We start from the raw sequence: 21288 nt of genomic DNA, 5'->3' as shown, positions 1-21288 counted from the left end.
AAAAAAAAAACATAATTTAAACGAGCCTACAGAATAGAGAAGAATAGGTGAATTCACCAATTTGTAAGTCGCTCTGGATAAGAGCGTCTGCTAAATGACTTAAATGTAAATGTAAATGTATTAGATAGCCCACATAATTGAATTAGCCTACAGAATATTAGATAGCCCACATACTTGAATTAGCCCACAGAATATTAGATAGCCCACATAATTGAATTAGCCTACAGAATATTAGATAGCCCACATACTTGAATTAGCCCACAGAATATTAGATAGCCCACATAATTGAATTAGCCTACAGAATATTAGATAGCCTACATACTTGAATTAGCTTACAGAATATTAGATAACCTACATAATTGAATTAGCCTACAGAATATTAGATAGCCCACATACTTGAATTAGCCCACAGAATATTAGATAGCCCACATAATTGAATTAGCCTACAGAATATTAGATAGCCCACATACTTGAATTAGCCCACAGAATATTAGATAGCCCACATAATTGAATTAGCCTACAGAATATTAGATAGCCCACATACTTGAATTAGCCCACAGAATATTAGATAGCCCACATAATTGAATTAGCCTACAGAATATTAGATAGCCTACATACTTGAATTAGCTTACAGAATATTAGATAACCTACATAATTGAATTAGCCTACAGAATATTAGATAGCCCACATACTTGAATTAGCCCACAGAATATTAGATAGCCCACATAATTGAATTAGCCTACAGAATATTAGATAGCCCACATACTTGAATTAGCCCACAGAATATTAGATAGCCCACATAATTGAATTAGCCTACAGAATTTTAGATAGCCCACATACTTGAATTAGCCCACAGAATATTAGATAGCCCACATAATTGAATTAGCCTACAGAATATTAGATAGCCTACATAATTGAATTAGCCTACAGAATATTAGATAACCTACATAATTGAATTAGCCTACAGAATATTAGATAGCCTACATTCTTGAATTAGCTTACAGAATATTAGATAACCTACATAATTGAATTAGCCTACAGAATATTAGTCAACATAGTTTAAATAGCCTACAGAATATTAGACAGCCTACATAGTTTAATTAGCCTACAGAATATTAGATAACCTACATAGTTTAATTAGCCTACAGAATATTAGACAGCCTACATAGTTTAATTAGCCTACAGAATATTAGACAACCTACATAGTTTAATTAGCCTACAATATTAGCCTCAATTGTTTATCCCCTAAAAAGTAGCAGCCAATGCTTTGTTGTGGTTTCAGATTGTCCATTGAAATTCATGAAGACAGTCCTCTCTATAAAAGCACTAAAGGTGTCATTTTTTTTTACCCCAAATTGGAAATGATGGCAAAATTACACTTCCTGTCGAACATTAACACATTTACTTTTTAAAACCTTTTGTGAGACAATGAGCATATATTTGGCCAACTTCGACGTTTAAAAATATACATTTTTTGTATGTTTTTAACAGTTATGTTGATCAATCCAGAGCAACTTGTCATAAGCATGTTTCTGTTGTTAATTTAAAGTGTTGTGTTTCTGGGATACTCAGAGGCTGAGAAATTGGCGATTGAGCTTATTTTATGTACCAGTACGATCTAAAATAACCACTGATATGCCTTACAGGCGACTTGGCCACCAGTGTCATCAGACTTTAGCTTTCAACTTAGTTCCAAATGTATCTGAAAGATGAGACTCTCAACTTGGTATAGAGACATTGACTGGAATTTAAAATATATAGTGGCTGCCACACCCCCAGGGGCCAAATCTGGGGTGGCTCCATATGTATATATTTTCAGGGTACATACATCTACCGCTGTCCCAGATTTTGTGATTTTATCACAAACTTTGAGTCCACATTTTCAGTTTAGCAGCACACCACTAGTGTACAAAACATAGATTATTTTTCATTCCTCCAAATTAACACAGAAAACATCTTAAATTCTTTTGTTTTTATGTCGGTAACTAGCAGCTCGACAAAGTCCTACAATTTCAGAAAGATTTTAAAAAAAGAGTTTAAAACAGTTTTGACACCTCGTTTTTTTGACCCTTGGAGTTAAGGGGCAATCTCCGATTGGTTTTATTAATAATAATACATTATTGGACTTTGATATTATTAATATACTGTATATATCCATCAATTCTTGGGGAATAGGCTAAAACATATAAATGTCTCATGTGTTTAGTTCAACTGAGTAGACCATCAGATCCCAAAACATAAGCTTGTTTTACTACATTGTTTGTAAAGAACAAATTGTATACAGCCTCAAAAGATGGTTAAAACTATAAAATGTTGATCTCAGGGTCAGTAAGCCCACATGCATCCTTGGCTCTGTCCATTAATTTGAGATAAGGTACAGTACATTTCTCCAGCCCATTTCTCAAGCTGTTTTTCCAAAACAATGGCGGAGTGTTCACTGTGTTATTGTTTGAAATGCAGATGAGGCATACCCATTCAAAAAATGAATGTCCCATTCAAAAACATAATGTGTTGCTAGCACACACGTGTCAAACACATTTCACTGAGGGCCGAGTGTCTGCGAGTTTTTGCTCCTCCCTTGTACTGGATCGATGAATTAAGGTCACTAATTAGTAAAGAAAACCCCTCAACTGGTTGTCTCGGTCTTAATTGAAAGGAAAAAACAAAAACCCGCAGACACTGAGCCCTCGGTGGAATGAGTTTGACACCTCTGTGAGCTTGAGGGTGTACGCACATAGCCTACATTTCCCGACATGCCAAGTTGGTGCAGACACGCGTACTGTTGCTTAACTGTTTCAAAGGTTGTGTACGCGGATTCCACTTTTCGGGAACACACTGTTATTGTCAGGTTATTAAACGTGAGAGAAGAGACCGGCTCGAAGAATTTCAGCTGGGGTTCAAGGATCGAGGTCAACTTAATATACTTTTATTTGTGGCTTGATATTAACAATACTGTTAACCGTAATTAATTAAATCAACCAAAAATATCGCAAACGTTAATGTATTGGCTACTAGTCCTTATAGGCTAGATTACAACATTACATTTTCAACCTATTAGGAAAATGTTATGTAACGGGTAAAACAGATGAGTCATATTTGCATTTAGCCTACACAGCCCTTTGGATTTGTTCCGTAGCATTGTCAATGTGTTTGTATTGCTCCCTATGTACCCGCCCCCCAGTCTGTGCAGGGTTCAGACAGACAGACAGACAGTGTGTGAAGGTGATGGCACAGTATGTGGGTATAGCAGCAACAGGATGAGCGGTGGAGCCCTGGGTATCGAGATTGTGCTGGTCTTCTTCCTGCCACTATTTCTCCTGCATCGCTATGGACACTTCCGCAAGCAACACCCACTGGTGCTGTTCGGGACCCTCCTGTCCTGGTATCTCTGCTTCCTTATCGTCTTCATCCTTCCCCTGGATGTCAGCACGGTATGTTGCCCCGACCCGCCGATCGTGAGTCAGTTTAGCATTTCCCCCACTATTGTCTAAGGGAAGCTGATCCTACATCTGTACCAAGAGGAAACTTCACCTCAGAGTGTATGAACATCTGCTCATGTAGGAAGCTGTACAGTAGGGTGTGAAAGTGATGAATAACTGTTACTCTGTCATGTAAAATAGTAGGACATTAAATTGTGCGTGTGTGTGCGTGCTCACACGTTCTTATTTCAGACCATATATAACCAGTGTAAGATTGACAACGAGAAACCCAGGGCTCTGACCAGTTCAGACCCCTCTAATCAGACATCCAACTCCTCTGTCTTCCCTACAAGGTACAGTACCAACACATCTGGTTCAGGACGGTACCGCGTTCCTCAACCACACACCCTGTTACGCTATGTACTGAACGCCATTGACTAAATTCATGACCAACTTGTGTAGTGACTGGCTTCAATGTAGCGTAAGAGGGCTCTAGTAGAGGAACTCGCTAACTAAGTACCTGGACCAGAGATATAGTTGAATTCGGAAGTTTACATACACTTAGGTTAGAGTCATTAAAACTCGTTTTTCAACCACCCCACAAATTTCTTGTTAACAAACTATAGTTTTTGCAAGTCGGTTAGGACATCTACTTTGTGCATGACACAAGTATTTTTTCCAACAATTGTTTACAAACAGATTATTTCACTTATAATTCACTGTATCACAATTCCAGTGGGTCAGAAGTTTACATACACTAAGTTGAATGTGCCTTTAAACAGCTTGGAATATTCCAGAAAATTATGTCATGGCTTTAGAAGCTTCTGAATGGCTAATTGACATCATTTACCTGTGGATGTATTTCAAGGCCTACCTTCAAACTCATGTCCTCTTTGCTTGACATCATGGGAAAATCTAAAGAAATCAGCAAAGACCTCAGAAAAAAACCCAGCAAAAGACCTTGTGAAGATGCTGGAGGAAACAGCCACTGCTCCAAAACTGCCATAAAAAGCCAGACTATGGTTTGCAACTGCACATGGGGACAAAGATTTTACTTTTTGGAGAATTGTCCTCTGGTCTGATGAAACAAAAATAGAACTGTTTGGCCATAATGACCATTGTTATGTTTGGAGGAAAAAGGGGGAGGCTTACAAGCCGAAGAACACCATCCGAACTGTGAAGCACGGGGGTGGCTGCATTATGTTGTGGGGGTGCTTTACTGCAGGAGGGACTGGTGCACTTCACAAAATAGATGGCATCATGAGGTAGGAAAATTATGTGGATATTTTGAAGCAACATCTCAAGACATCAGTCAGGAAGTTAAAGGTTCAAAGATCGAGGGTCTTCCAAATGGACAATGACTCCAAGCATACTTCCAAAGTTGTGACAAAATGACTTAAGGACAATAAAGTCACGGTATTGGAGTGGCCATCAGAAAGCACTGACCTCAATCCTATAGAAAATGTATGGGTAGAACTGAAAATGCATGTGTGAGCAAGGAGGCCTACAAACCTGACTCAGTTACACCAGCTCTGTCAGGAGGAATGGGCCAAAATTCACCCAACTTATTGTGTGAAGCTTGTGGAAGGCTACTCAAAACGTTTGACCCAAGTTAAACAATTTAAAGACATTGCTACCAACTACTAATTGAGTGTATGTAAACTTTTGACCCACTGGGAATGCAATGAAATAAATAAAAGCTGAAATAAATAATTATCTCTACTATTATTCTGACATTTCACATTCTTAAAATAAAGTGGTGATCCTAACTGACCTAAGACAGGGAATTGTTACTTGGATTAAATGTCAGGAATTGTGTGAAACGTTATTTAAATGTATTTGGCTAAGGTGTATGTAAACATCCCACTTCAACTGTGAGTCCCCACTGGACTGTCTGCTGACAGCTTTATGACTTGTGTTTATGCAACGGTTGTACTGTATTCATGTGGTTTCCTTTACAATGTGTACATAGTGTTGTCTCTTAGGAGGATGACCTGTGCTGCTGTCTCTTTAATTACAGCACACCTAAAGTATGTCACAAGCCATGGAGCTATATTCCCGATGGAATTTTGCCAGTGTTCTGGCGCGTGGTCTACTGGACCTCTCAGTGTCTGACCTGGTGAGCTCTACTGTCCACCCACCCTGACTGCAATAGCAACCATTTACCAGTGGATTTTTCCACTCTATTTTTGGCTAATGTTGTTTTTGTTTGTCTACTCAGGCTGTTGCTCCCCTTCATGCAGTCCTATGCAAGCTCTGGGTGCTTTTCTATCCCCGGAAAGATTAAGACGGCCCTTATCGAGAACGCCATCTACTATGGCACCTACCTGGTCATCTTTTGCTCCTTGCTTATCTACTTGGCTGTCCATCCCCAGTGGCAGCTGACCTGGTGAGTAAAACCTCATCACACCTTCTGCATCCCTGTCCCGTCCCCCCTCCTGAATCAATCCAACCCAATCTAAACATTAGCCATTCGTAGGGAAAATGCAAATCTGACCCTAGATCAGCATGTAAGCGTCTCTGTCTTCTCTTCCAGGCAGGGCCTGCAAACCATTAGCATCGCAGCAGCAAACACCTGGGGGCTTTTCCTCTTGGTGCTGTTGCTAGGTTATGGCCTGGTGGAGATCCCGTGCTTGTACTGGAACTCTTCTCGCCACGGTTACCTGTTGGCCAAGACCTACTTCAAGGTGGCCAAGCTGGCGACGGAAAAGTCAGACGCCGAGGAAAACATGGATGACGCCATGGAGGTGAGATGGACGAGAAGAACTAAAGGAAGTAGTAAAGTATGATGGTTTTCAAAGGTCCACTCAGCGACGTGTCCGTAAGTATAGCGGGGCAGACCTCCAACGCAAACAAAGACAGTACGACGCAAGGGGCTAATCTTGGCAGCATTTGTTCTCACGTTGTACGAGAGAGGAGCGCACTCCCGTGCAGATGGTAAATATTGTGGCTCCCTGTGGGCCCCTGGTTAAAAGTGGTGCTCTATGTATTACCATTACTGACGCCCACCGATATCGGTGAGGCAGTTCATAACAGATCAGCCTCTCGCTTTGCACTCTCTCTGGTGTTTACACTACTCTTTACGGAGACAGTCATATCGCCGAGTAGAGGTAGGACAAATCAATGCATTGTTTTAGGCCATTGAATGAATTTCTCTTTGACCAGGAGGTGGCAAATGTCAACGAATCAATCGGGTACGGTCACCCCCTAAGGATCAGCATTGACACTATTTTGAGAAAGGTAAGAATGTCAGAACAAAGTTGAATACGTCTGTGTGTAAATGAGCGGTACAGTCTACGTTGATGATAATTAATCATGTTCACTGTTAATATGAACGACTAAGTCTAAAGTCTAAAATAAGCACGTCCATTTTAGTGTCCCATGGAAATCCAGGAGAAAATGGCGAGGCTGAACACGGAGGACAGTGAGAATGAAAGCACACAGAGGACCTATCCTTCCAAAAGGAGCCTAGTGAAGCTTCATAAGCAAGTAATTATGGGTTGAACCCCCCCCCCTTCATATATCCCTTCACATGGTCAGCCTGTGATTGAATTCGACTCACATTGTTGGTGTGAAAGTAACCCATGATGTACATAGTGTCGAGGAGTGGGGTGATCCTAGTATTGTGTGTTGGCCAGGTGATCTGTGCTGGCCAGAGACACAGTCAAACCCAGGTCCAGTGGGCGATCCTTCTGGAAGAGGCCTTCCATTTAGAGGACGTGTGTATGAATGAGACCAGTACCTCCCATCAGTTTGTCCATAGTTTCCTCTCCTCCCATCCACCCGGCTGGCTCGGCAAATACCTGTACACTCCTACCATAGGTGAGTTCAAGTAGGGGCCAACGGAATTCTTCAATAGTCCCATGGCTGTGTTCCAAACGGCAGCCTATTCCCTATGTAGTGCACTGCTTTTGACCAGGGCCTATAGGGAATGGGATGCTATTTGGGATACAATTTACTGTATGCCTACTGTCTAGCCACGGTCAGCTTACCTGTGAACACGTTGAACTCTGGCTGTCGTGAAAAGGACTGTGTTGTGGAAGCTGTATCAGCCCCTAGAAAATCCACTTTTATCAAATGTACACAGAGAATGACTTTATTCTGTATCTTCAACACACTGGCTCTTGATATTCATCAATTGTGTGTGTATGTATGTATGAATGTATTATTATCTATCCTCATGCGTGTCCCTCCCTGCCCCAATACTCATGCCAATATCTGACCGACATGGGAACCTTTCAAAAGAGTAAACTCACACACCTTAATTTACTCAGTGCATGGAGCAAAAAGTACACTTATTAAAAAGGAGCAAAACTCCTCACACCAGTAATCTTAACGCTTCCAACAATCTAATGGATCTATTTAGCAACATTTGTTGTGATGTTTTTCTACAGAGTGGTACTGGGAGTGTGTGCTGCGACAGTGTTGCTATCGGATGCTGGCACTACTGCTGTCTCTACTCTCTGTGGCTGTGGTGTGGTCTGAATGCACGTTTTTCAGCACACATCCTGTCCTCTCTCTCTTCGCCATCTTCATCCAGTTAGCAGAGAGTGACTACAACTACTTGTACATAGAGGTAGATATTATTTTGGGGTTTCTGTGTGTATTGTTAGCTTGGGTGCCAGTCTGCAGAACACAAGCTGATTTGGGACCGGGCTAGTTTTTTGTCATGTTGATCTGAAAAATGTCTTAACTGCGACGATAAAGTAACTAATACTATTACTAGATGTTTAGGATAACATAGTTGCAAACACAGTGTGGATAAATTACATACATGAAAATGTATAAGTATAACAAGAAATATGGAGAAAGTACTCAATGGAAAAACCTAACGAGCCAAATGATCGTTGCGATGTTCTGTCCACCACCAGATGGCGTGCTTTGTCACTATTTTGTTCCTGTGTGTTTGTGTCTACTCTACCGTGTTCCGCATCCGAGTCTTCAACTACTACTACCTGGTACCTCATCATCAGACAGACGCCTACAGCCTACTGTTCAGCGGAATGTACGTATCTCACCGCTAAAATATACCGTGTTTTGTGAAGGTGTGTCTATGGTGTCCATTTTAGGACAGCCTCGAAAAGAAGTCTTGCTGAGACTGAAAGAAGCTGAGACTGGGGCTGTCCTAATATGGAAACAGTAGATTTCACTATTTGAGCTTGGTTTTAGAGCTTTAGAACTCTACAACATTTCAGTCCACATGTTCGTCTGAGTATCACTTTGAGCACCGTGTCTATACCTTTAAAACGCAGGTTGTTCTGTCGACTGACTCCTCCACTGTGTCTCAACTTCCTGGGTCTCATCCACATGGACGCCTCCATTTCTCACCAGCAGAGAATAGAGACAGCATACACCACAGTGAGTCACACCCGGTGTGCATCCCAAATGGCGCCCTATTCAATATACACTGCCCTGAAAAACACAAAACGCAGTAACTACAGCAACAGTCAAAATTAAAATATATATTTTTTTTGCTAACCAGCCAAATAGGTTGATTAACTGATGTATCATATTATTATGAATGAATTTTTATGCATATTAACTATGACCACTGATTTGACCTATGACCCCTCAAATGATTAAAAACTTCTTTTTTTTGCAAATGAAAGACAGATATATAATTTATATACATATTCACACCCCTGAGTCAATATATGTTAGAATTACCTTTGGCAGTGATTACAGATGTGAGTCTTTCTGGGTAAGTCTCTAAGAGCTTTCCACACCTGGATTGTACAATATTTGCACATTATTCTTTTTTAAATTCTTCAAGCTCTGCCAAGTTGGTTGTTGATCTTTGCTAGACAGACATTTCAAGTCTTGCCATAGATTTTCAAGACGATTTAAGTCAAAACTAACTAGGCCACTCAGGAACATTCAAAATCGTCTTGCAAAGAGAAAGGGAAGGGGGATACCTAGTCAGTTGTACAACTGAATGCCTTCAACTGAAATGTGTCTTCCACGTTTAACCCAACCCCTCTGAATCAGAGAGGTGCGGGGGGCTTCCTTAATTTACACGTCTTCAGCAACTCAGGTATATATTTGGCCTTGTGTTTTTAGGTTATTGCCCTTCTGAAAGGTGAATTTGTCACTCCGTGTCTGGTGGAAAGCAGAATGAACCAGGTTTTCCTCTAGGACTTTTTATCCTAAAAAACTCCTTTGTCCTTGAAGATGATAAGCATACCCATAACAGGATGCAGCCACCACCATACTTGAACATATGAACAGACCTCCCGAGTGGTGCAGTGGTCTAAGGCACTGCATCACAGTGCTAGCTGTGCCACTAGAGATTCTGGGTTCGACTCCAGGCTCTGTTGCAGCCGGCCTCGACCGAGAGTCCCATGGGGCGGCGCACAATTTACCAGCGTCATCCGGGTTAGGGGAGAGCTTGACCGGCAGGTATGTCCTTGTCCCATCGCGCACTAGCGACTCCTGTGGCGGGCCGGGCGCAGTGCACGCTGACATGATCGCCAGGTGTACAGTGTTTCCTCCGACACATTGGTGCAGCTGGTTTCCGGGTTAAGTGGTTTGGTTGGGTTGTGTTTCGGAGGACGTACTTCTTTTGAACTTCGCCTCTCCCGAGTCTGCATGGGAGTTGCAGCAATGAGACAATTTGATACCACGAAATTAGGGAGAACAATTGTGAAAAAAGAAGAGTGGTACTCAGTAATGTGTTGTGTTGGATTTTCCCCAAACATAACACTTCTTTGTATTCAGCACATAAAGTTCATTTCTTTGCTGTTTTTTTGTTGTTGCAGTTTTACTCTAGTGCCTTATTGCAAACAGGATGCATAGATGCATATTTTTATTCTTTACAGGCTTCCTTCTTTTCACTCTGCCATTTAGGTTAATATTGTGGAGTAACTACAATGTTGTTGATCTATCCTCTGTTCTCCTATCACAGCTATTAAACTCTGTAACTGTTTTAAATTCACCATTGGCCTCATGGGGAAATCCTTGAGTGGTTTCCTTCCTCTTTGGCAACTGAGTTGAGAAGGATGCCTGTATATTTGTAGTGGCTGGGTGTGTTGATGAACCATCCTAAGTGTAATTAATAACTTCACCATGATCAAATGGATATTCAATGTCTGCTTTTTTTTATACCCATCTACTAATACTAATAGATGCCCTTCTTTGCAATACTTTGGAAAACGTCCCCCTGGTCTTTTTTGTTGAATCTTTGTTTGAAATTCACTGCTCGACTGAGGGACCTTACAATTACATGTATGTGTGGGGTACAGAGATGAGGTATTCATTAAAAATATGGGTTGTGGGAAAATTGATATAATTTTTTTTTGTCCTGAACTTATTTAGGCATGTCATAACAAAGAGTTTGAATACTTGCTGACTCAAGACATTTCAGCTTTTAATTTTTTATTAAATTGTAAACATTTCTTAAAACATAATTCCACTTTGACATTATGTGGTATTGTGTGTAGGCCAGTAACACAATATTTAAATTTAATCCATTTTAAATTCAGGCTGTTAAAACAACAAAATGTGTAAAAAGTCAAGGGGTGTGAATACTTTCTGAAGGCTCTGTGTATGGTTAATACAAAGGCAAAGTGCAGAATCTACAATCTAAATGTGTTGATCCAACTTTCTTGTTGTTTTTCTGTTTGATGGGAACTGTTTGAGAGCTCTCACTACATTCCAACTGTATTTAATGATATGTAGTTGTGTTTTCATGTTTTGAATGTTGTATTGTAGTAACCCTCAAGTCCTTTCTCCATAGGACTATTTAATCACGCAGAATGCTTATACTAAATATTTGTCTTTGTGCAGCATCTACAATCGAAATGTGTTTATTCAACTTTCTTTTTTTCTTTTTTCTGTTTGGTTTTGTATGCTAATTTATTTGACTTAGGGGTCATAGGTCAAATTAATGGTCATGGTTTATATGCATAAAAATAACTTCATAATCGGATGATACATCAGTGTATCACTTATCTACCTACAACATATTTGGCTGGACAGCAAATGCATTTTAAAGACATTTTTCTCAGTGTCATTGTTGGCGTACTTACTGCTTGTAGCCTTTGCTTGGCAGAGTGGGAAACAGGAGGCAAAACACGGTGTAAAAAAGCTGAAGTGCAAATGTCACACTCCGTTTTCTCTGAAACGGAACATATTTGAACCATTTTATTTACCTTTATTTTACTAGGCAAGTCAGTTAAGAACAAATTCTTATTTTCAATGACGTCCTAGTGGGTTAACTGCCTGTTCAGGGGCAGAACGACAGATTTTGTACCTTGTCAGCTCGGGGATTTGAACTTGCAACCTTTCGGTTACTAGTCCAATGCTCTAACCACTAGGCTACCCTGCCTCCCCAGAAAGGACACTTTGCCACAAGATAAAACAGATACTGCAAAGCCTTATTTTAGTCTTAACTACATTTTGACCAAAAGTGTAGTTTCTGCGTTTTGCCTTTTGTAGGGCAGTATAGACCCCACAGTGGAGGTGTCATAATACCCATAAAACCTAGCGGTCAAACAGGGAAATGGTTACAATCATTTTTCCACCATTCATTTTTTTCCCCGTAGTGCATTTTAGAAACACTTAAAATATGGGTTGTGGGAAAATTGATTGAATTTGACCGCTAGATTTTATGAGTATTATGACTCATACTGTGGTAGTCTATAGTGCACTACTCTAGACCAGAGCCCTATTTCCTATGTCGTGCACTACTTTTGACTAGAGCCCTATTTCCTATATAGGGAATACAGTGCCACTTGGGACGTTGCCTTGGTCACATGGGCTCTCTCATTGTAAAGGAAAACTAGTCAAGTCGTGAGGAACCCACTTGACATGCTACTGAACAATGAACATCACCCTACTGGGATTTATTTAATCAGCTCGACGTTCTAGGGATCGGAGCCACCATTTTCTCAACTCCTTTTTTTCTTGTGTCTACCAGATCATGGGCTCTATGCGTCTCCTTTCCTTCATAGCAGATGGTTTCTACATCTATTACCCCATGCTCATTGTCCTCCTCTGCATCGCTACCTACTGCAGGTATGTCTTGTCTGCAGGTCTATTTGACATCCTCTCCAGGGGATTCCCATCATAAGACAACAGGGTCTGTATTGACATTTGTCTCATAGTGGTGATCTAGGATCAGTTTGGAAGTTATATGCTTTAACAATCAATGGCTATATTCATTTAAATGTCCAGAAATGGAACCCCAGATTGTCTCCTTTACCTAACACATGGCCGTGTGTTTTTCTTTCTCCCCTCCCTGTGTATTTTCAGCCTGGGTACCCGCTGTCTCAACCTCCTGGGGTTCCCACAGTATATTAGTCAGAGCGATGACTTGACCTCTGAGCTGGTGGAAGAGGGCAGGGAGCTTATCAGAAGAGGTACTATTGTAGGGTGAAGTTGCCTCTAGACTCCGATCTTGGATCAGTTTTGCATTGGTTGAGGTTAATATTGTGGGAGGGGCAGCTGATCTTAGATCTGTAACGAAGGGAAACTTCACCCCAGAGCAACAGTTGTACACTCAGCCTGGATGCCATTTGAGAAGCTCTCCTTTTGGAGTCCAGTGTGGATAAGACCAAGTCTAGGACAATGTTGCCACAATGTTGCCACTATCTCTGCTTGTTGTTGTTGCAGAAAGAAGAAACCGACAGAGAAGCGAGGATGCGGAGAGTCGGAAACGAGTGAGCACGGTCCTTTCTTATTTGGAGTCTTCTCTGGACACTGGAGAAGACCCCATATCAATGTTCATACCACTGCATTACCAAACTAAGAACCACCCACCAGCTCATTGGGTTCACTGTCTATGTAAAATGCTCCGGCATGAAGTTTCCCTTAGGTACAGATCTAGGATCAGCTTCCCTAATCCTGGATGCAAAAACTGACTCAAGAACGGGCGTCTAGGGTCAACTTAACCCTACACCATGTAAAGTAACTGTTTTTCAGGGATGGAGAGAGCGCTATGGAGAACAGCGAAATGTGAGGAGGAGCAGAAATGGTTATTCCGAGTTAAAGGACAACGACTCTCCCTCAGACAACAGTGACAGTGAGTATGACGTTTATGATGATCATTTTCAACAGACCTAAAATATTTAATGCTTATGGCATAATGCATTATAGCCGTCAATCAAATGTTATTTGCGTCCCAAATGAACAGTGTTCCCTATGTAGTGCACTACTTTCCCTATAGGCCCTGGTCAAAAGTAGTGCACTACATTGGGAATATGTTGCCATTTGGGACGCAAACTTAAATGTGTGTTCTCTTCAGCTGCCCAGTTGACGAGGAGAGAGAGCGGGGATCACACTGGGTTACTTCAGGACGTGGACACCACAAGCCTAGATCCTAGTGATTCTCCCACCCAGAGGTACTAGATCCTAGTGATTCTCCCACCCAGAGGTACTAGATCCTAGTCATTCTCCCACCCAGAGGTACTAGATCCTAGTGATTCTCCCACCCAGAGGTACTAGATCCTAGTCATTCTCCCACCCAGAGGTACTAGATCCTAGTGATTCTCCCACCCAGAGGTACTAGATCCTAGTCATTCTCCGACCCGGAGGTACTGTGCCCTAGTCATTCTCCGACCCAGAGGTACTGTGCCCTAGTCATTCTCCGACCCAGAGGTACTAGATCCTAGTCATTCTCCGACCCGGAGGTACTGGTCATTCTCCGACCAAGAGGTACTGTGTCATTCTCCGACCAGAGGTACTGTCCCTAGTCATTCTCCGACCCAGAGGTACTGTGCCCTAGTCATTCTCCGACCCAGAGGTACTAGACTTGCCCTAATAGTATCGTTTAATCCGTGTCCAGAGGTGAATTACTTTAAAGAGCGCTCTAGTCATTCTCCGACCCAGAGGTACTGTGCCCTAGTCATTCTCCGACCCGGAGGTACTGTGCCCTAGTCATTCTCCGACCCGGAGGTACTGTGCCCTAGTCATTCTCCGACCCAGAGGTACTGTGCTCTAGTCATTCTCCGACCCAGAGGTACTGTGCCCTAGTCATTCTCCGACCCGGAGGTACTAGGCCCTAGTCATTCTCCGACCCAGAGGTACTAGACTTGATTTGAAATAGTATTAGGGCTAGATTTAATCGGTGTCGCGGAAGATCCGTGTTATAGCGTGAATTAAATTTAAAGGCGATTTCCGATTGAGCCGACATGCAGCGTTTACCGTGAATGCAGTCTCCGCAAATGCACCTTAAATTTTAATCGCACTATAGAGCAGATATTCCACGATATTGGATTGAATCTAGCTTAATGTGAATACTAAATACTAGCCTGGTCACAGATCTGAGTGAGCTTTTGCCTTCCATTTTCATTGTCAAGCCAAACTGGCGCCCAGGCTAGTAGATTACAGACTGGCGCCCAGGCTAGTAGATTAGACTGGCGCCCAGGCTAGTGGGTGACAGACTGGCGCCCAGGCTAGTGGGTTGCAGACTGGCGCCCAGGCTAGTGGGTGACAGACTGGCGCCCAGGCTAGTGGGTTTCAGACTGGCGCCCAGGCTAGTGGGTTGCAGACTGGCGCCCAGGCTAGTGGGTTGCAGACTGGCGCCCAGGCTAGTGGGTTGCAGACTGGCGCCCAGGCTAGTGGGTTGCAGACTGGCGCCCAGGCTAGTGCATGGTGGGAAAACATTGTTTTATTATAATGGCAGTAGAAGAGACGAAGAGAAAGGCGAATGATTGATCTGATATTAATTCTCCTTGGTCTGTCCCTCTCTAGGTACGCAGGAGGACGTTACCTCTCCCTGGCGTCCTCTCGGACACACATTTTCAACAATGTCTGAGAGGAGCCCCTGCTCAGAGGCTGTGGGACTGAACTGACCTTTCCTCATTGCCCACACGGCTGCTAGAGTTCCATGGATATTTTCTTCTTCTCTTTTGTCCTTTAGCCTGTTTGTCTGGAGATAGATATTTATTTAATGCACATTGGGATCATAATGAATAAGATAACATGGACCAGGGGGTCCTGATCTGAGATCAGCACTCCAACTGTGGTTCCAGTAGTGCCCCAAGAACAAAACATTGTCTGACCTCAGAAACCACTGTGACTTTTAACCTTAGGAGAAAGGGATGCATTAGGGCCCCTGACCAAGTGCTTACCTTTTCTCCCCCTCCTTTGATTTCCGTTTGTGTTTTTAGAACCCATTCATTCTGTAACGACGACTCAGTCATTTTATTTTACATTTATTTAACTAGGCAAGTTAGTAAAGAACAAATTCTTATTTTCAATGACTGCCTAGTTCAAGGGCAGAAAGACAGATTTTTACCTTGTCAGCTCGGGGATTTTGGTTACTAGTCCACCGCTCTAACCACTAGGCTATGCTGCCACCCATCTCACAATGCCTCTTCTTTGCCAGGGTATGTATGAGTTTTTAGGGTACAATGATAAAACATGTCTTCTTTCTAGGAGATTTTCCTGTGCCTTGATTTTTCTGAAGTCATAATGGATGTGCACCCGAGTTTTGCTCCATTCTAAATGGTTTTATTTCCATAAATGCTGTATATTTAAATATCGATGTCCTTTTATAGATGTACTGTCTTTTTTTTAATCAACAAGTACTGACTGCACTGTCGTTTTTTTTAATGAATAATAACTAAGCTCAGTGGTGTTTGATGCTTGGACCTTAAGGGTGAGGATGGTGCGAACCATGTTAACCAGTAAGAACTGTGTAAGTAAAGGTTTGATTATGTAAAATCCCCCATTATATCTCAGATCCAGTTTCAATAAATCATCCCCCCCCAAAAATTGTGAAACTATTTTGTCAAATATCAATTCAATTAAAGGTATGTAAATTAACTTTGATCTATATTATTATTATTGATGGTTTATGGTGATGAAGGGATGATTTGACCTCCTCATACCTGCTACTGGGAGACTGCAGGTCTTGTGGGCCGTGCAGTATGTGTGGAGGCTACTATGGTTCTATGACTGCATTCCAAAGGGCTCAGGTCATAAGTAGTGCACTATACAGGGAGCCATTTGGCACACAGCCTATATGTGTGGACTGGTGGACCCCATACTGTGGTGTAGGGGGTGGATCCCAAAGACCCTCCTCATTATTAAGGGGACGTGAAGATTCATGTTTTGCTACGTGTCTAAAAACTCTGAGCTTGTGCAGCGTATACTATCTATATTAGTCTTTGTGGTTAAGCCCTGGCTGTTGTGAGAGTGGGCTTGCAGGCTGGGTCTGAGTCTATATTAGTCTTTGTGGTTAAGCCCTGGCTGTTGTGAGAGTGGGCTTGCAGGCTGGGTCTGAGTCTATATTAGTCTTTGTGGTTAAGCCCTGGCTGTTGTGAGAGTGGGCTTGCAGGCTGGGTCTGAGTCTATATTAGTCTTTGTGGTTAAGCCCTGGCTGTTGTGAGAGTGGGCTTGCAGGCTGGGTCTGAGTCAAACTAAACTAGATTTGTGGTTAACCCTGTCTGGTTTTGACATGTGGGCTTGAGGACAGGGACAATGTCTATATAAATTTTGTGGTTAAGCCCTGGCTGTTGTAAGTGGGCTTGCAGGCTGGGTCTGAGTCTATATTGATCTTTGTGGTTAAAATGGCTGTTGTGAGAGTGGGCTTGCAGGCTGGGTCTGAGTCTAACTTACTCTTTGAAACATGGCTGTGTGATGTTCTTGCAGGCTGGGTTGAGTCAACTGAAAATTTTTTTAATTTTAATTTTACCTTTATTTAACCAGGCAAGTCAGTTAAGAACAAATTCTTATTTTCAATGACGGTACCAGGTTGAACAGTGGGTTAACTGCCTGTTCAGGGGCAGAACGACAGATTTGTACCTTGTCAGCTCTAGGGAGTTTGAACATGTAAAAATCTGGTTACTAGCCCAAACGCTCTAACCACTAGGCTGCCCTGTTCCGCCCCACTTGTCTGCAATTGCATTAATAAAGGTTTTTGATTAATTTACTTAAAGATATTGCTGATTTCACCAATAAGCAAATCCACCCCGACAGTGGATGTCCTTTGGCTCCAGTGTTCTTCTCTGTAAGGGTTAAATGTAGCTCTGAGGCAGGGCAGGGATTACCCATGTTTCACGGGAACTGACCCAGAGAAGCCCATTCTGTATTCTCTATTGAAATCCATAACAAACTTCAATAGCTTCAGCCGATCCTGACCGGCCACTCTCTGTACAGTCTGTTCTCGTGCGAGACGGGCCTGTCTGAGAAGAGAAGACTCGCCAGCGCCTTCATCTGCCTGACAGCCCTCTCTAATCGCTTATTATTTCCCCTAATCTACAGTACCAGTCAAACGTTTGGCGACACCTACTCATTCAAGGGTTTTTCTTTATTTTTTTTATACTATTTTCTGCATTGTAGAATACTAGAATACATCAAAACAACATATGGAATCATGTAGTAACCAAAAAAGTGTTAAACAAAATATATTTCATATTTGAGATTCTTCAAAGTAGGTGGTTCTCACGGGGACTGAGTCCGGGCAGTGACCACACTTATCTAAAAGATGGGGAGGGGCTAGAGAATGGGGAGGGGCAGTGACCATGCTGATCTAAAGGATGGGGAGGTGCTAGAGGATGGGGAGGGGCAGTGACCATGCTGATCTAAAGGATGGGGAGGTGCTAGAGGATAGGGAGGGGCAGTGACCATGCTGATCTAAAGGATGGGGAGGTGGGCAGTGGCTAGAGGATGGGGAGGGGCAGTGACCACTCTGATCTAAAGGATGGGAAGGTGCGAGAGGATGGGGAGGGGCAGTGACCATGCTGATCTAAAGGATGGGGAGGTGCTAGAGGATGGGGAGGGGCAGTGACCATGCTGATCTAAAGGATGGGGAGGGGCTAGAGGATGGGGAGGGGCAGTGACCACTCTGATCTAAAGGATGGGAAGGGGCGAGAGGATGGGGAGGGGCAGTGACCATGCTGATCTAAAGGATGGGGAGGTGCTAGAGGATGGGGAGGGGCAGTGACCACTCTGATCTAAAGGATGGGGAGGTGCTAGAGGATGGGGAGGGGCAGTGACCACTCTGATCTAAAGGATGGGGAGGTGCTAGAGGATGGGGAGGGGCAGTGACCACTCTGATCTAAAGGATGGGGAGGTGCGAGAGGATGGGGAGGGGCAGTGACCATGCTGATCTAAAGGATGGGGAGGTGCTAGAGGATGGGGAGGGGCAGTGACCACCTGATCTAAAGGATGGGGAGGTGCTAGAGGATGGGGAGGGGCAGTGACCATGCTGATCTAAAGGATGGGGAGGTGCTAGAGGATAGGGAGGGGCAGTGACCATGCTGATCTAAAGGATGGGGAGGTGCTAGAGGATGGGGAGGGGCAGTGACCATGCTGATCTAAAGGATGGGAAGGGATGGATGGGGGGGGGCAGTGACCATGCTGATCTAAAGGATGGGGAAGGTGCTAGAGGATGGGGAGGGGCAGTGACCATGCTGATCTAAAGGATGGGGAGGTGCTAGAGGATGACCATGGGGATGGGGAGGTGCTAGAGGATGACCATGCTGATCTAAAGGATGGGGATGCGAGGGATGGGGAGGGGCAGTGACCATGCTGATCTAAAGGATGGGGAGGTGCTAGAGGATGGGGAGGGGCAGTGACCATGCTGATCTAAAGGATGGGGATGTGCTTGGGGAGGGGCAGTGACCATGCTGATCTAAAGGATGGGGAGGTGCTAGAGGATGGGGAGGGGCAGTGACCATGCTGATCTAAAGGATGGGGAGGTGCTAGAGGATGGGGAGGGGCAGTGACCATGCTGATCTAAAGGATGGGGAGTGTTGCTTTTGTCTCTTGGGGGTTGATCTAAAGGATGGGGAGGTGCTAGAGGATGGGAGGGGCAGTGACCACACTGATCTAAAGGATGGGGAGGTGCTAGAGGATGGGGAGGGGCAGTGACCACTCTGATCTAAAGGATGGGGAGGTGCTAGAGGATAGGGAGGGGCAGTGACCACACTGATCTCAAGGATGGGGAGGTGCTAGAGGATAGGGAGGGGCAGTGACCACACTGATCTCAAGGATGGGGAGGTGCTAGAGGATGGCCACGAGATTTGGACAGTGACCACACTGATTTCAAAATGGGGAAACTGCTAGAGGATGGGGAGGGGCAGTGACCACACTGATCTAAGGGTTATGGCTGGAGGTTTAGGGCTAACTTAGGATGGGGAGGGTTAACTTAGACTGCTAGGTTTAGGGTTAAAGGATGGGAAGGGGCGAGAGGATGGGGAGGGGCAGTGACCACTCTGATGTAAAGGATGGGAAGGGGCGAGAGGATGGGGAGGGGCAGTGACCACTCTGATCTCAAGGATGGGGATGTGCTTGGGTTAGGGGCAGTGACCATGCTGGTCTAAAGGATGGGGAGGTGCTAGAGGGATGGGGAGGGGCAGTGACCATGCTGATCTAAAGGATGGGGAGGTGCTAGAGGATGGGGAGGGGGCAGTGACCATGCTGATCTAAAGGATGGGGAGGTGCTAGAGGATAGGGAGGGGCAGTGACCATTTAGTCTGCTAGATCTAAAGGATGGGGAGGTGCTAGAGGATAGGGAGGGGCAGTGACCATGCTGATCTAAAGGATGGGGAGTGTTGCTTTTGTCTCTTGGGGGTTGGAGGCTGCTAGAGGGTTAACTTAGGCTGCTAAAGGCTGCTGGGTTAAATTTAGGCTGCACTATAGGGTTAACTTAGGCTGCTAGGGTTAGGGTTAATTAGGGTGCCATTTGGGACATAACCAGGGTTAACTTAGTTGCTAGGCAGGGTTAACTTGGCTGCTAGGGTTAGGGTGGTCTTAGTCTGCTCCCTTAGGTTAACTTAGTCTGCTATTAACACTCCTGCTACATCCAGGGTTAAATCAGTTCCATGGTTAGGCTTAGTCTGCTAGGGTTAGGGTTGGACAGTCCCCAATAGATGATTTGAAAATGCTTAAACTGCTGATATGCAATAACTCGCTAAAGTTACAGTTAGGTTTAGGGTTAACTTAGGCTGCTAGGGTTAGGTTTAGGGCTAACTTAGGATGCTAAGGTTAGGGTTAACTTAGACTGCTAGGGTTAGGGTTAACTTAGGCTGCTAGGGTTAGGGTTAACTTAGGCTGCTAGGGTTAGGGTTAATTTAGGCTGCTAGGGTTAGGGTTAATTTAGTCTGCTAGGGTTAACTTAGGCTGCTATAGGGTTAGGGTTAACTTAGGATGCTAGGGTTAGGGTTAAATTAGGCTGCTAGGGTTAGGTTTAGGGCTAACTTAGGATACTAAGGTTAGGGTTAATTTAGGCTGCTAGGGTTAGGGTTAATTTAGGCTGCTAGGGTTAGGGTTAATTTAGGCTGCTAGGGTTAGGGTTAATTTAGTCTGCTAGGGTTAACTTAGGCTGCTATAGGGTTAGGGTTAACTTAGGATGCTAGGGTTAGGTTTAGGGTTAACTTAGGATGCTAGGGTTAGGTTTAGGGTTAACTTAGGATGCTAGGGTTAGGTTTAGGGTTAACTTAGGCTGCTAGGGTTAGGTTTAGGGTTAACTTAGGATGCTAGGGTTAGGTTTAGGGTTAACTTAGGATGCTAGGGTTAGGTTTAGGGTTAACTTAGGCTGCTAGGGTTAGGTTTAGGGTTAACTTAGGCTGCTAGGGTTAGGTTTAGGCAGAGCCATATATTTAAATCTAATAGTTGACAGTTGAATAGTTTGTTGACAATGAATTGAACATCTATTAACCATCCATGTGCAGACCAGCTGGCTGGTGTGTTTACGGACATATTCAATCAATCCCTATCCCAGTCAGCTGTTCCCACATGCGTCAAGAGGGCCACCATTGTTCCTGTTCCCAAGAAAGCTAAGGTAACTGAACTAAATGACTTATGGCCCGTAGCACTCACTTCTGTCATTACGAAGTGCTTTGAGAGACTAGTCAAGGATCATATCACCTCCACCCTACCTGACACCCTAGACCCACTTCAATTTGCTTACCGCCAAAAT

At 43.7% G+C, this 21288-nt stretch overlaps 1 protein-coding gene across 3 annotated transcripts; it reads left to right on the top strand.

Annotated features, from left to right (window-relative positions):
• The first annotated feature begins 2797 nt into the window (after positions 1-2797).
• Positions 2798-15984, top strand: LOC135513628 (G-protein coupled receptor-associated protein LMBRD2B-like). 3 transcript variants are annotated; one of them, XM_064936520.1, is made up of 18 exons: positions 2798-2909; positions 3182-3431; positions 3672-3772; positions 5440-5538; positions 5641-5808; positions 5956-6166; positions 6585-6659; positions 6795-6908; positions 7058-7241; positions 7814-7995; positions 8291-8424; positions 8672-8777; positions 12337-12434; positions 12672-12778; positions 13032-13078; positions 13341-13440; positions 13663-13759; positions 15111-15984. In XM_064936520.1, the coding sequence occupies exons 2-18, from the start codon at positions 3258-3260 to the stop codon at positions 15172-15174; spliced, it is 2061 nt and encodes a 686-aa protein (XP_064792592.1). In that variant the 5' UTR covers positions 2798-2909; positions 3182-3257; the 3' UTR covers positions 15175-15984. The 3 variants fall into 3 exon arrangements, with proteins under 3 accessions (XP_064792592.1, XP_064792748.1, XP_064792665.1); XM_064936676.1 differs by lacking the exons at positions 13032-13078; positions 15111-15984; XM_064936593.1 differs by lacking the exons at positions 2798-2909; positions 3672-3772 and having other exon boundaries at positions 3205-3431.
• The last annotated feature ends 5304 nt before the right edge of the window (positions 15985-21288 follow it).

This window comes from Oncorhynchus masou, chromosome 1 (genome assembly GCF_036934945.1).
Source record: "Oncorhynchus masou masou isolate Uvic2021 chromosome 1, UVic_Omas_1.1, whole genome shotgun sequence".
In the NCBI taxonomy this organism is placed as follows: domain Eukaryota; kingdom Metazoa; phylum Chordata; class Actinopteri; order Salmoniformes; family Salmonidae; genus Oncorhynchus; species Oncorhynchus masou.
The sequence above is the reverse complement of the archived record's forward strand: the minus strand, read 5'-3'. Positions and strand labels throughout refer to the sequence as shown.